At 48.0% G+C, this 13,691-nt stretch overlaps 1 protein-coding gene across 7 annotated transcripts in view; it reads left to right on the plus strand.

Annotated features, from left to right (window-relative positions):
* Positions 1 to 13,691, plus strand: part of LOC106608549 (TBC1 domain family member 14) — a 70,018-nt gene that overhangs the window by 47,490 nt on the left and 8,837 nt on the right. For all 7 annotated transcript variants that reach the window (XM_014206511.2, XM_045721492.1, XM_014206513.2 and 4 more), the window contains 5 exons: positions 3,948 to 4,030; positions 4,627 to 4,851; positions 5,434 to 5,505; positions 5,770 to 5,864; positions 10,790 to 10,861. In XM_014206511.2, coding sequence (XP_014061986.1) covers positions 3,948 to 4,030; positions 4,627 to 4,851; positions 5,434 to 5,505; positions 5,770 to 5,864; positions 10,790 to 10,861 — 547 coding nt within the window. The remainder of the gene's footprint in view (positions 1 to 3,947; positions 4,031 to 4,626; positions 4,852 to 5,433; positions 5,506 to 5,769; positions 5,865 to 10,789; positions 10,862 to 13,691) is intronic.

A 13,691-nucleotide genomic window follows, 5' to 3' on the forward strand; every position in this document is an offset into this window, starting at 1 on the left:
GTTTACCGTTCAACACAGAATAGCTGCATGTACGCACTCTCTCAAATCAAATTCAGATTTGTACAATTGTATTCTTCATACTATAAAATAATGCCATCGAATTCTAAGCAAATCTTGTCTGCTAAATGAACTAGTGTAGCCCACAGCCATTTGGCATAGCCAGATCAGGACCTAACATTAGAACAACTCAGAGTATGCTATTCTGTTCTTCTAAAATAGACTACATTTCCTTCATATCATGTTTCTTTAGACCTGTCTAAAATACATAATGGGTTTATTGTGAAGGTGTAGGCTATATTACATGGATTTATTAGACTTTATAATATGTAGATGTTCCATAGGTCTGCATCAGTGGCTTGTAGGTTATGTCTGCAACGCTGCTGGGTTTTTCACACTCAACAGTTTCCTGTGTATCAAGAATGACCCACCACCCAAAGGACGTCCAGCCAACTTGACACAGCTGTGGGAAGCATTGGAGTCGACGAATTGAGATGTTCTTGGGGGGGGGGTTCCTAATGTTTGGTATACTCCGTGTACGTCTGTCTCTGTCTCTCTCTCTGTCTCAATTCATGTTGCTTTATTGGCATGACTAACAATGTACAGTCGTGGCCAAAAGTTTTGAGAATGTCACAAATATTAATTTTCGCAAAGTCTGCTGCCTCAGTGTCTTTAGATATTTTTGTCAGATGTTACCATGGAATACTGAAGTATAATTACAAGCATTTCATAAGTGTCAAAGGCTTTTATTGACAATTACATGAAGTTGATGCAGAGTCAATATTTGCAGTGTTGACCCTTCTTTTTCAAGACCTCTGCAATCTGCCCTGGCATGCTGTCAAATTAACTTCTGGGCCACATCCTGACTGATGGCAGCCCATTCTTGCTTAATCAATGCTTGGAGTTTGTCAGAATTTGTGGGTTTTTGTTTGTCCACCCGCCTCTTGAGGATTGACCACAAGTTCTCAATGGGATTAAGGTCTGGGGAGTTTCCTGGCCATGGACCCAAAATATTGATGTTTTGTTTCCTGAGCCACTTAGTTATCACTTTTGCCTTATGGCAAGGTGCTCCATCATGCTGGAAAAGGCATTGTTCGTCACCAAACTGTTCCTGGATGGTTGGGAGAAGTTGCTCTCAGAGGATGTGTTGGTACCATTCTTTATTCATGGCTGTGTTCTTAGGCAAAATTGTGAGTGATCCCACTCCCTTGGCTGAGAAGCAACCCCACACATGAATGGTCTCATGATGCTTTACTGTTGGTATGACACAGGACTGATGGTAGCGCTCACTGTGTCTTCTCCGGACAAGATTTTTTCCAGATGCCCCAAACAATTGGAAAGGGGATTCATCAGAGAAAAGCAGATGGTCCTGGCGCTTGCTGGACTTTCTTGGGCGCCCTGAAGCCTTCACCTGGTCAACAATTGAACCGCTCTCCTTGAAGTTCTTGATGATCCAATAAATGGTTGATTTAGGTGCAATCTTACTGGCAGCAATATCCTTGCCTGTGAAGATCTTTTTGTGCAAAACAAAAATTAATTGCAATTCATCTGATCACTCTTCATAACATTCTGGAGTATATGCAAATTGCCATCATACAAACTGAGGCAGCACACTTTGAAAATTAATATTTGTGTTATTCGCAACTGTTGGCCACGACTGAACATATTGCCAAAGCTTACTTTGGATATTGACAATATGAAAATAATAAGAATCAAAATTGTCAACGGTACAACAGTAACAACAATAATCAAGGATCAAAATAACCACACATTTAACAATAAGCATAGAGGACATGTGCAGGTTGGTTGGTCTGTCAGACACTGTCCCTCATCTTATGGCAGGCAGCAATGTAGTGCGCTGCCAACCCACAGCGCTCTGCGTCCTCCCCCAACAGGACGGGTAGCCTATTGTCATCAGAGAGGTCTTTGAAACCTTGAATAAGGGTTTCAAATTTGGGGAAATGACACTGTAATTGTTATATAGTTTTGTAATTTTGTCAGGAAATGCAGCTCTGTCTCAGGTTCTGCTGTTGTGCAGTGGTTGCACAGCCTTTCCTCTACAGGGAGCCAGGTTTTCCTGTGTCTACCCTTCTCAATGGCAAGGCTGTGCTCACTGAGCCTGTACTTTGTCTCTGTCTGTCTCCCTCTCTCTCTGTCTGTCTCTGTCTCTCTCTTCTCTCTTCCCTGTATCATTCTGTCTCCTTCATGCCAGACGAACTAACCCATGTGGTTTCCTAACTCATATGAGAGGTAGTTTGGTTAGAGGCTGCGGACAGTTTAGTGTCTCTCTCTCTCTATTCTGTCTCTCCTCTCTTCTCTCTCTCTCTCTATTCTGTCTCTTCTCTCTCTCTCTATTCTGTCTCTTCTCTCTCTCTCTATTCTGTCTCTTCTCTCTCTCTCTCTATTCTGTCTCTTCTCTCTCTCTCTCTATTCTGTCTCTTCTCTCTCTCTCTCTATTCTGTCTCTTCTCTCTCTCTCTATTCTGTCTCTTCTCTCTCTCTCTATTCTGTCTCTTCTCTCTCTCTCTATTCTGTCTCTTCTCTCTCTCTCTCTATTCTGTCTCTCCTCTCTTCTCTCTCTCTCTCTATTCTGTCTCTTCTCTCTCTCTCTCTATTCTGTCTCTTCTCTCTCTCTCTCTATTCTGTCTCTTCTCTCTCTCTCTCTATTCTGTCTCTTCTCTCTCTCTCTCTATTCTGTCTCTTCTCTCTTCTCTCTCTATTCTGTCTCTTCTCTCTCTCTCTCTCTCTCTCTATTCTGTCTCTCCTCTCTCTCTCTCTCTATTCTGTCTCTCCTCTCTTCTCTCTCTCTCTCTCTCTCTCTCTCTCTCTATTCTGTCTCTCCTCTCCTCTCTTCTCTCTCTCTCTCTATTCTGTCTCTCCTCTCCTCTCTTCTCTCTCTCTCTCTCTCTATTCTGTCTCTTCTCTCTCTCTCTATTCTGTCTCTTCTCTCTCTCTCTCTATTCTGTCTCTTCTCTCTCTCTATTCTGTCTCTTCTCTCTCTCTCTCTATTCTGTCTCTTCTCTCTCTCTCTCTATTCTGTCTCTTCTCTCTCTCTCTATTCTGTCTCTTCTCTCTCTCTCTATTCTGTCTCTTCTCTCTCTCTCTATTCTGTCTCTTCTCTCTCTCTCTATTCTGTCTCTTCTCTCTCTCTCTATTCTGTCTCTTCTCTCTCTCTCTATTCTGTCTCTTCTCTCTCTCTCTATTCTGTCTCTTCTCTCTCTCTCTATTCTGTCTCTTCTCTCTCTCTCTATTCTGTCTCTTCTCTCTCTCTCTATTCTGTCTCTTCTCTCTCTCTCTATTCTGTCTCTTCTCTCTCTCTCTATTCTGTCTCTTCTCTCTCTCTCTCTATTCTGTCTCTTCTCTCTCTCTCTCTCTCTATTCTGTCTCTTCTCTCTCTCTCTCTCTCTATTCTGTCTCTTCTCTCTCTCTATTCTGTCTCTTCTCTCTCTCTCTCTCTCTCTATTCTGTCTCTTCTCTCTCTCTATTCTGTCTCTTCTCTCTCTCTCTCTCTCTCTATTCTGTCTCTTCTCTCTCTCTCTATTCTGTCTCTTCTCTCTCTCTATTCTGTCTCTCTCTCTATTCTGTCTCTCCTCTCTCTGTCTCTTGCTCGCCCTCTGTCTCTCCTCTCTGCTGTGTACACACATTTTCTGAGTGAAAGCATGTCATGCAAACATATAGAATATTTAGAGGTTCAAGTGTAAGGTGTGGGTTAGGGTGTGTCAGATCAACAGGTGGGTTGGCTTAGTGAAGCAATCATCTGAGACCAGGCCAAGGTCACTCAAGGTCTCTCTCCACCCCCACCCCCTCACTCACTCACTCATTCTTTCCATTACCTGCCTTTTCCACCAATACACCAGCAGCTCAACCACCATGAATAATGCAAGGCACCAAGTTCAAACCACACACACAGTCACTCACTGCAATGTGTGTGTGTGTATGTGTGTGTTGCAGTAATCTGCCAGCCAAGCCTGCGGAGGAGGCCCAGAAACACAGACAACAGTATGAGGAGATGGTGGCCCAGGCCAAGAAAAGAGGTGACTGTTCATGATTTATTCATTCATCTGGATCATACCTCTTTCATAGGGACATTCCCTCTCCCAGGGCTCGAAGTTCTCCTATCTGACATGACCACTCATAGTCAAAAGGAACGGATGCCTTTCCACTTCTCCAGCTCTTTAGGCTACGTTTACACAGGCAGCCCAATTCTGATCTTTTGCCAAAAGAGCTGATGTGATTGGGGGGGAAAAAGTGGAAAAAATATCCGAATTTGGCTGCCTGTGTAAAAGCAGCCTTGGATACTTTTATAATAGCTGCCATTTCTTGTCCCCGCTCCGTCATGAAAACTGACTGGATCGGTTCCCACTGTACTGTTTCACAGCCATGACATCCCTGCAGATCAGTGGTCCTAGAATGACACTATATCATGGTAATGTAATAGATAATGTCATCTAACGGTCTCTTCTCCCTGCCTCGTTCCTCTCTCTGCCTCGTTCCTCTCTCTGCCTCGCTCCCCTCTCTGCCTCGCTCCCCTCTCTGCCTCGCTCCCCTCTCTGCCTCGCTCCCCTCTCTGCCTCGCTCCCCTCTCTGCCTCGCTCCCCTCCCTGCCTCGCTCCCCTCCCTGCCTCCATAGAGCTCAAGGAGGCCCAGAAGAGGAGGAAGCAGCTGGAGCTCAGGTGTAAGGTGGAAGAGAGCATTGGCAACGCCGCCCAGACCTGGAACCAGGAGATTTTACCCAACTGGAGCACCATGTGTAACTCTCGGCGGGTCAGGGACCTCTGGTGGCAGGGCGTGCCCCCTAGTGTCAGGGGCAAGGTCTGGAGCCTGGCGGTGGGCAACGAGCTCAACATCACTCACGGTAGGTCACACACCTCACTGTAGGCCTGAGAGAGGCTACTGAATTATACACAACCCATATCGCCTTTGTGTGTGTGTGGAAAAAGAGGACTTAGAATACTGTAGATACCAGAGGTCTCAATTTCAGCATGACTCATTGAAAAACCACCCCCTCTGGTGGCCCATTTGTCTGTTACATCCAAACCAAATGGGATCATATATCACACACACACACACACACACACACACACACACCTCTCTCTCTCCTCAGTTATTCTCACTAGGGAGCAGTAGGGTCTAGGACAAGGCCAGTAGATAAGCACAGCACCACTGAGACTGAATAGCTCGTTGGTACTGGAGAGAAGACCTCGAGGCTGTCCAGACCTGATGTGCTGCAGCGGAAGGCTTTTAGATAGAGGGACTATGACAGTAATGCTGTGGTTTACTTCCATGTTAATTGTAGCAACAGGGTGTTCAATGGCAGGTTTTTGTGTGTGTGTGTGTGTGTGTGTGTGTGTGTGTGTGTGTGTGTGTGTGTGTGTGTGTGTGTGTGTGTGTGCGTGCGTGCACATAGTGATCAATGTTGTGATGTATTCTTCCACAGAGCTGTACAACATCTGTCTGGCCAGGGCCAGGGACAAGTGGAAGTCTATGCCTACAGAACCAGTGACTGAAGGTAGATAAGGACAGACTCTCTTCTCTTTCATCTCCCTTCGTCTCTCCATCTTTATCCCCTTCTTTCTCTGAAGTGCTATTGGAAACGTTTGACCTCCCTCACAAAGGACTGAGAATTTAAATCTGAATCGCATTGAATCTAAAAAAAAATCCTACAGAAGGTTTGGGAATATAAGAGTTGGTTAAAGGAAGTGTGTGATTGTTGAATGTTTCAATGTGTTTCTAATGTGTTTGTGTGTGTGTGTGTGTGTGTGGGTGGGTGTAGATGCAGGTTCATCTCTGGCGGACAGAGAGGCCAGTCTGGAGCTGATCAAGCTGGACATCTCCAGAACATTTCCCCATCTCTGTATCTTCCAACAGGTCAGTGGTTGGACAACAACCACAACTGTTAATGACATCATCGAGTTTCTCTGTGTCCAGTCTGTATTCAGTTGTGGTCCTCTATAGCTCAGTTGGTGAGCATGGCGCTTGCAACACCAGGATAGTGAGTTCAATTCCCGGGACCACCTGTACATAAACTGTATGCACGCATAACTGTAAGTTGCTTTGGATAAAAGCATTGGCTAAATGGTTTTTATTATTAAGATATTAGTCGACTAAATTAATCTATCTCTATACTGAACAAAAAATATAAATGCAACATGTGAAGTGTTGGTCCATGAGCTCAAATCAAAGATCCCAGAAAAAAAAAGCTGATTTCTTTCAAATTTTGTGCACAAATTTGTTTGCATCCCTGTTAGTGAGCATTTCTCCTTTGCCAAGAAAATCCATCCACGTGACAGGTTTGGCATATCAAGAAGCTGATTAAACAGCATGATCATTACACAGGTCCACCTTGTGCTGGGGACAATAAAAGGCCACTCTAAAATGTGCAGTTTTTTGTCACAACACAATGCCACAGACATCTCAAATTTTGAGGGGGCATTCCTATGGCATGCTGACTGCAGGGATGTCCTCCAGAACTGTTGCTAGAGAATTGAATGTTCATTTCTCTACTATAAGCCGCATCCGTTTTAGAGAATTTGGCAGTACGTCTAACGGCCTCACAACCGCAGACCGCATGTAACCATGCCAGCCCAGGACACCACATCCAGATTCTTCACCTGCAGGATCGTCTGAGACCAGCCATCCGGACAGCTGATGAAACTGAGGACTATTTCTGTCTGTAATAATGTCCTTTTGTAGGGGAAAAACTCAAACTCATTCTGATTGGCTGGGCCTGGCTCCCAAGTGGGTGGGCCTATGCCCTCCCAGGCTGCACCCCTGCCCAATCATGTGAAATCCAAATATTTTTTTTTTTTTATTTCACCTTTATTTAACCAGGTAGGTCAGTTGAGAACAAGTTGTCATTTACAACTGCGACCTGGCCAAGATAAAGCAAAGCAGTGCGACAAAAAACAACAGAGTTACACATGGGATAAACAAAAGTACAGTCAATAACAATAGAAAAATCTATATACAGTGAAGATCAGGGCCAAATTAATTTATTTCAATTGACTGATTTCCTTATAGAAACTGTAATTCAGTAAAATTGTTGCGTTTTATATTTTTGGTCAGTATACCTTGCTCTTGTTAGTGGTTATGTGAACGTCACCTATCTCGGTGTGTGGGTGAGATTGTTGTTGTGTTGCAACAGTCAATGTTGGGGAACTTCCCGTCCTCACCTTCAGGCTATGCTCAAACCCTACATCCCAACCAGAGTACTCCGTTCTGCTACCTCCGGTATCTCAAAAAAAGTACCAGTCAAAAGTTTGAACTCACCAACTCATTCAAAGGTTTTTCTTTATTTTTACTATTTTCTACATTGTAGAATAATAGTGAAGACATCAAAACTATGAAATGACACGCATGGAATAATGTAGTAACCAAAAAAGTATTACAAAAATTCTTCAAAGTAGCCACCCTTTGCCTTGACAGCTTTGCACACTCTTGACATTCTCTCAACCAGCTTCATGAGGTAGTCACCTGGAATGCATTTCAATTAACAGGTGTGCCTTGTTAAAAGTTAATTTGTGGATTTTTTTCCCCCCTTCTTAATGTGTTTGAGCTGATCAATTGTGTTGGGACAAGGTAGGGGTGTTATACAGAAGATAGCCTTATTTGGTAAAAGACCAAGTTCACATTATGGCAAGAACAGCTCAAATTAGCAAAGAGAAATAACAGTCATCATTACTTTTAGACATGAAGGTCAGTCAATCCAGAACATTAACAACTTTAAAAGTTTCTTCAAATGCAGTTGCAAAAACCATCAAGTGATGATGAAACTGGCTCTCATGAGGACTGCAACAGGAAAGGAAGACCCAGAGTTGTCTCTGAGGATAAGCTGCACCTAAGATTGCAGGCCAAATAAATTCTTCACAGAGTTCAAGTAACAGACACATCTCATCATCAACTGTTCAGAGTAGACTGTGTGAATCAGGCCTTCATGGTCGAATTGCTGCAAAGAAACCACTACTAAAGGACACCAATAATAAGAAGAGACTTGCTTGGGCCAAGAAACACGAGCAGTGGACATTAGATCAGTAGAAATATGTCCGCTGGTCTGATGAGTCCAAATTTGATATTTTTTGGTTCCAACTGCCATGTCTTTGTTCGACACAGAGTAGTTGAACGGATGATCTCTGCATGCATGGTTCCCATCGTGAAGCATGGAGGAGGTGGTGTTATGGTGTGGGGGTGCATTTCTGGTGACACTGTCTGTGATTTATTTAGAATTCAAGCGGAAGGCCAGCATCCCGGAGTCGCCTCTTCACTGTTGACATTGAGACTGGTGTTTTGCGGGTACTATTTAATGAAGCTGCCAGTTGAGGACTTGTGAGGCGTCTGTCTCTCAAACTAGACACTCTAATGTACTTGTCCTCTTGCTCAGTTGTGCACCGGGACCTCCCACTCCTCTTTCTATTCTGGTTAGTGCCAGTTTGCGCTGTTCTGTGAAGTGAGTAGTCCACAGCGTTGTACGAGATTTTCAGTTTCTTGGCAATTTCTCGCATGGAATAGCCTTAGTTTCTCAGAACAAGAATAGACTGATGAGTTTCAGAAGAAAATTCTTTGTTTCTGGCCATTTTGAGCCTGTAATCCAACCCACAAATGCTGATGCTCCAGACACTCAACTAGTCTGAAGAAGGCCAGTTTTATTGCTTCTTTAATCAGCCCAACAGTTTTCAGCTGTTCTAACATAATTCCAAAAGGGTTTTCTAATGATCAATTAGCCTTTTTAAAATGATCAACTTGGATTAGCTAACACAACGTGCCATTGGAACACAGGAGTGGTGGTTGCTGATAATGGGCCTCTGTACGCCTATGTAAACTCAGCAAAAAAAATAAACATCCTCTCATTGTCAACTGCGTTTATTTTCAGCAAACTTAACATGTGTAAATATTTGTATGAACATAAGATTCAACAACTGAGACGGAAAACTGAAGAAGTTCCACAGACATGTGACTAACAGAAATTAAATAATGTGTCCCTGAACGAAGGGCGGGTCAAAAGTAACAGTCAGTATCTGGTGTGGCCACCAGCTGCATTAAGTACTGCAGTGCATCTCTCCCTCATGGACTGCACCAGATTTGCCAGTTCTTGCTGTGAGATGTTACCCCACTCTTCCACCAAGGCACCTGCAAGTTCCCGGACATTTCAGGGGGGAATGGCTCTGGCCCTCACCCTTCAATCCAACAGATCCCAGACGTGCTCAATGGGATTGTGATCCGGGCTCTTCGCTGGCCATGGCAGAACATTGACATTCCTGTCTTGCAGGAAATCACGCCTAGATCGAGCAGTATGGCTGGTGGCATTGTCATGCTGGAGGGTCATGTCAGGATGAGCCTGCAGGAAGGGTACCACGTGAGGGAGGAGGGTGTCTTCCTTGTAACGCACAGCGTTGAGATTGCCTGCAATGACAACAAGCTCAGTCTGATGATGCTGTAACACACCGTTCCAGACCATGATGGACCCTCCACCTCCAAATCAATCGGCTCCAGAGTACAGGTGTAACGCTCATTCCTTCGACAATAAACGCGAATCCGACTATCACCCCTGGTGAGACAAAATCTCGACTCGTCAGTGAAGAGCACTTTTTGCTAGTCCTGTCTGGTCCAGAGACGATGGGTTTGTGCCCATAGGTGACATTGTTGCCGGTGATGTCTGGTGAGGACCTGCCTTACAACAGGCCTACAAGCCCTCAGTCCAGCCTCTCTCAGCCTATTGCGGACAGTCTGAGCACTGATGGAGGGATTGTGCGTTCCTGGTGTAACTCGGGCAGTTGTTGTTGTCATCCTGTACCTGTCCCGCAGGTGTGATGTTAGGATGTATCGATCCTGTACAGGTGTTGTTAGACGTGGTCTGCCACTGCGAGGACGATCAGCTGTTCAGGTTATGTTGATATAGGACTCATTTTACTGTGGATATAGATACTTTTGTACCTGTTTCCTCCAGTGTCTTCACAAGGTCTTTTGCTGTTGTTCTGGGATTGATTTGCGCATTTTGCACCAAAGTACGTTCATCTCTAGGAGACAGAACGTGTCTCCTTCCTGAGCGGTATGATGGCTGCGTGGTCCCATGGTGTTTATAGTTGCGTACTATTGTTTGTACAGATGAACATGGTACCTTCAGGCATTTGGAAATTGCGCCGAAGGATGAACCAGGCTTGTGGGGGTCTACAATCTTTTTTCTGAAGTCTTGGCTGATTTCTTTTTGCTTTTCCCATGATGTCAAGCAAAGAGGCACTGAGTTTGAAGGTAGGCCTTGAAATACATCCACAGATACATCATTTGAGTCAATTGGAGGTGTCAATTATCCTATCAGAAGCTTCTAAAGCCATGACATCATTTTCTGGAATTTTCCAAGCTGTTTGAAGGCACAGTCAACTTAGTGTGTGTAATCTTCTGACCCACTGGAATTGTGATACAGTGAATTATAAATGAAATAATCTGTCTGTAAACAATTGTTGGAAAAATTACTTGTGTCATGCACAAAGTAGATGTCCTAACCGACTTAACAAGAAATTTGAGTTTTAATGACTCCAACCTAAGTGTATGTAAACTTCAACTGTATCTTTGAAAGACAGGGTACTGAAAAAGGGATATATATGCACTTTTCCTACTTGCACTGACTTTGCTAATAGCTACTTAGAGGGAACATGTACTTTCTATGACTGAAATGTGGTTGTCTCACCTAGCTGTCTTAAGATGCACCAACTGTGAGTGGCTCTGGATAAGAGCGTCTGCTAAATGACTAAAATGGAAGTGTATGTGTTGTAATAGTTAAAATATCACCTGTGTTTTGACAGGGAGGTCCGTACTACGACGTGCTGCACAGCATTCTAGGAGCATACACCTGCTATAGGCCAGACGTGGGCTACGTAAGTAGTAGTAACACACACACACACACACACACACACACACACACAGACACGTACGGGCCTACTTCATAACATAAGCTCACACACTTGATGAATTCCTCGTCGGCCTTCGTGTGTATGTGTATAGTGTATCAGTGGTAATGGCCCTGAACAGTGATGTATATTGGTGCTTTTCTTTGGAAGCACAAGGGTCCTTAAGGCCAAATGATGACCGTTTTATCAGAAACCATTGCTTCTCTCTTTCCTATGGTGGAAGGTGATAGAAACACATTGTACCTTAGGCTATAAACGGACTGGCTCGGAGTCCTACGTTAGCCTACGTGTGAGATCCAAATGGTGCCCTATTCCCTAGACAGTGCACTACTTTCAACTAGAGCCATATGGGTACTGGTCAAAGTATTGCACTATCTAGGGAATAGAATGCCATTTGGGACACTGCTCTATGTAAACAGCCAGTATATGTAGTGTGGGAGAGGCGAGCAGCAGGACACCATAAAGAGGGGGAGACGGGCGGCAGGCCTCCATGGAGGGGGAGAGAGACGGGCGGCAGGCCTCCATGGAGGGGGAGAGAGACGGGCGGCAGGCCTCCATGGAGGGGGAGAGAGACGGGCGGCAGGCCTCCAGGGAGGGGGAGAGAGACGGGCGGCAGGCCTCCATGGAGGGGGAGAGAGACGGGCGGCAGGCCTCCATGGAGGGGGAGAGAGACGGGCGGCAGGCCTCCAGGGAGGGGGAGGAGACGGGCGGCAGGCCTCCAGGGAGGGGGAGAGAGACGGGCGGCAGGCCTCCAGGGAGGGGGAGAGAGACGGGCGGCAGGCCTCCAGGGAGGGGGAGAGAGACGGGCGGCAGGCCTCCAGGGAGGGGGAGAGAGACGGGCGGCAGGCCTCCAGGGAGGGGGAGAGACACGGGCGGCAGGCCACCAGGGGAGGGGGAGAGACGGGCGGCAGGCCTCCAGGGGGAGGGGAGAGAGACGGGCGGCAGGCCTCCATAGGGGAGGGGGGAGAGAGACGGGCGGCAGGCCTCCATAGGGAGGGGGAGAGAGACGGGCGGCAGGCCTCCAGGGGAGGGGAGAGAGACGGGCGGCAGGCCTCCATAGGGAGGGGGAGAGAGACGGGCGGCAGGCCTCCATGGGGAGGGGGAGAGAGACGGGCGGCAGGCCTCCAGGGAGGGGGAGAGAGACGGGCGGCAGGCCTCCATGGGGAGGGGGAGAGAGACGGGCGGCAGGCCTCCATAGGGAGGGGGAGAGAGACGGGCGGCAGGCCTCCAGGGGAGGGGAGAGAGACGGGCGGCAGGCCTCCATGGGGAGGGGAGAGAGACGGGCGGCAGGCCACCATAGGGAGGGGGAGAGAGACGGGCGGCAGGCCACCATAGGGAGGGGGAGAGAGACGGGCGGCAGGCCTCCATAGGGAGGGGGAGAGAGACGGGGCGGCAGGCCTCCATAGGGAGGGGGAGAGAGACGGGCGGCAGGCCTCCATAGGGAGGGGGAGAGAGACGGGCGGCAGGCCTCCATAGGGAGGGGGAGAGAGACGGGCGGCAGGCCTCCATAGGGAGGGGGAGAGAGACGGGCGGCAGGCCTCCATAGGGAGGGGGAGAGAGACGGGCGGCAGGCCTCCATAGGGAGGGGGGAGAGAGACGGGCGGCAGGCCACCATAGGGAGGGGGAGAGAGACGGGCGGCAGGCCACCATGGGGAGGGGGGAGAGAGACGGGCGGCAGGCCTCCAGGGAGGGGGAGAGAGACGGGCGGCAGGCCACCATAGGGAGGGGAGAGAGACGGGCGGCAGGCCTCCATGGGGAGGGGGAGAGAGACGGGCGGCAGGCCTCCATGGGGAGGGGGAGAGAGACGGGCGGCAGGCCTCCAGGGAGGGGGAGAGAGACGGGGCGGCAGGCCACCATAGGGAGGGGGAGAGAGACGGGCGGCAGGCCTCCATAGGGAGGGGGAGAGAGACGGGCGGCAGGCCTCCATAGGGAGGGGGAGAGAGACGGGCGGCAGGCCTCCATAGGGAGGGGGAGAGAGACGGGCGGCAGGCCACCATGGGAGGGGGAGAGAGACGGGCGGCAGGCCTCCAGGGGAGGGGGAGAGAGACGGGCGGCAGGCCTCCATAGGGGAGGGGGAGAGAGACGGGCGGCAGGCCTCCATAGGGGAGGGGGAGAGAGACGGGCGGCAGGCCTCCAGGGAGGGGGAGAGAGACGGGCGGCAGGCCTCCATAGGGAGGGGGAGAGAGACGGGCGGCAGGCCACCATAGGGAGGGGGAGAGAGACGGGCGGCAGGCCTCCATAGAGAGGGAGAGACGAGCGGCAAGCTTCCATTACTCCATCATGATGACTTTTACCTCTGATACATTTGACCACCCCACCTGGCACTTTCGCTGGTGTGTGGGTGTTTGTGTGTTTGTGGGTGTTTGTATGTGTGTGGGTGTTGGTGTGTGTTTGTGTGCTTACATCTGTGTATTCCAATGCAGCACTGACGTAACCGGTTTTCTTTTGATTCCATCTGTCATCAATAAGTCCTCATTCTCTCTAAACCTTGAACACAGTAGAACTACCGCATTACTAAGATCCGCTGTGGCTGGTTTGTCTCTGAGTCTGATGAAATGAGTTTCCAGTATACTCTGCTGGAGATGTACTGTGGTTTTACACCTCCACCTCACCACAGCCATGCTGAGAAACATGTAGAGACATGTCTCCACTTCCTGGACTAACCTTATGTCAATATGACCGTCTCCAAGGAATACTGAAAGATGGAGAATTTAAGTTAAAGGATAACTCTGCTAAATGATATTGTAACACCAGCCGGTAACCAGTAAATGCCCCCAACACCACCCCACTACTAATA

Source organism: Salmo salar, chromosome ssa07, assembly GCF_905237065.1.
Source record: "Salmo salar chromosome ssa07, Ssal_v3.1, whole genome shotgun sequence".
Classification (NCBI taxonomy): domain Eukaryota; kingdom Metazoa; phylum Chordata; class Actinopteri; order Salmoniformes; family Salmonidae; genus Salmo; species Salmo salar.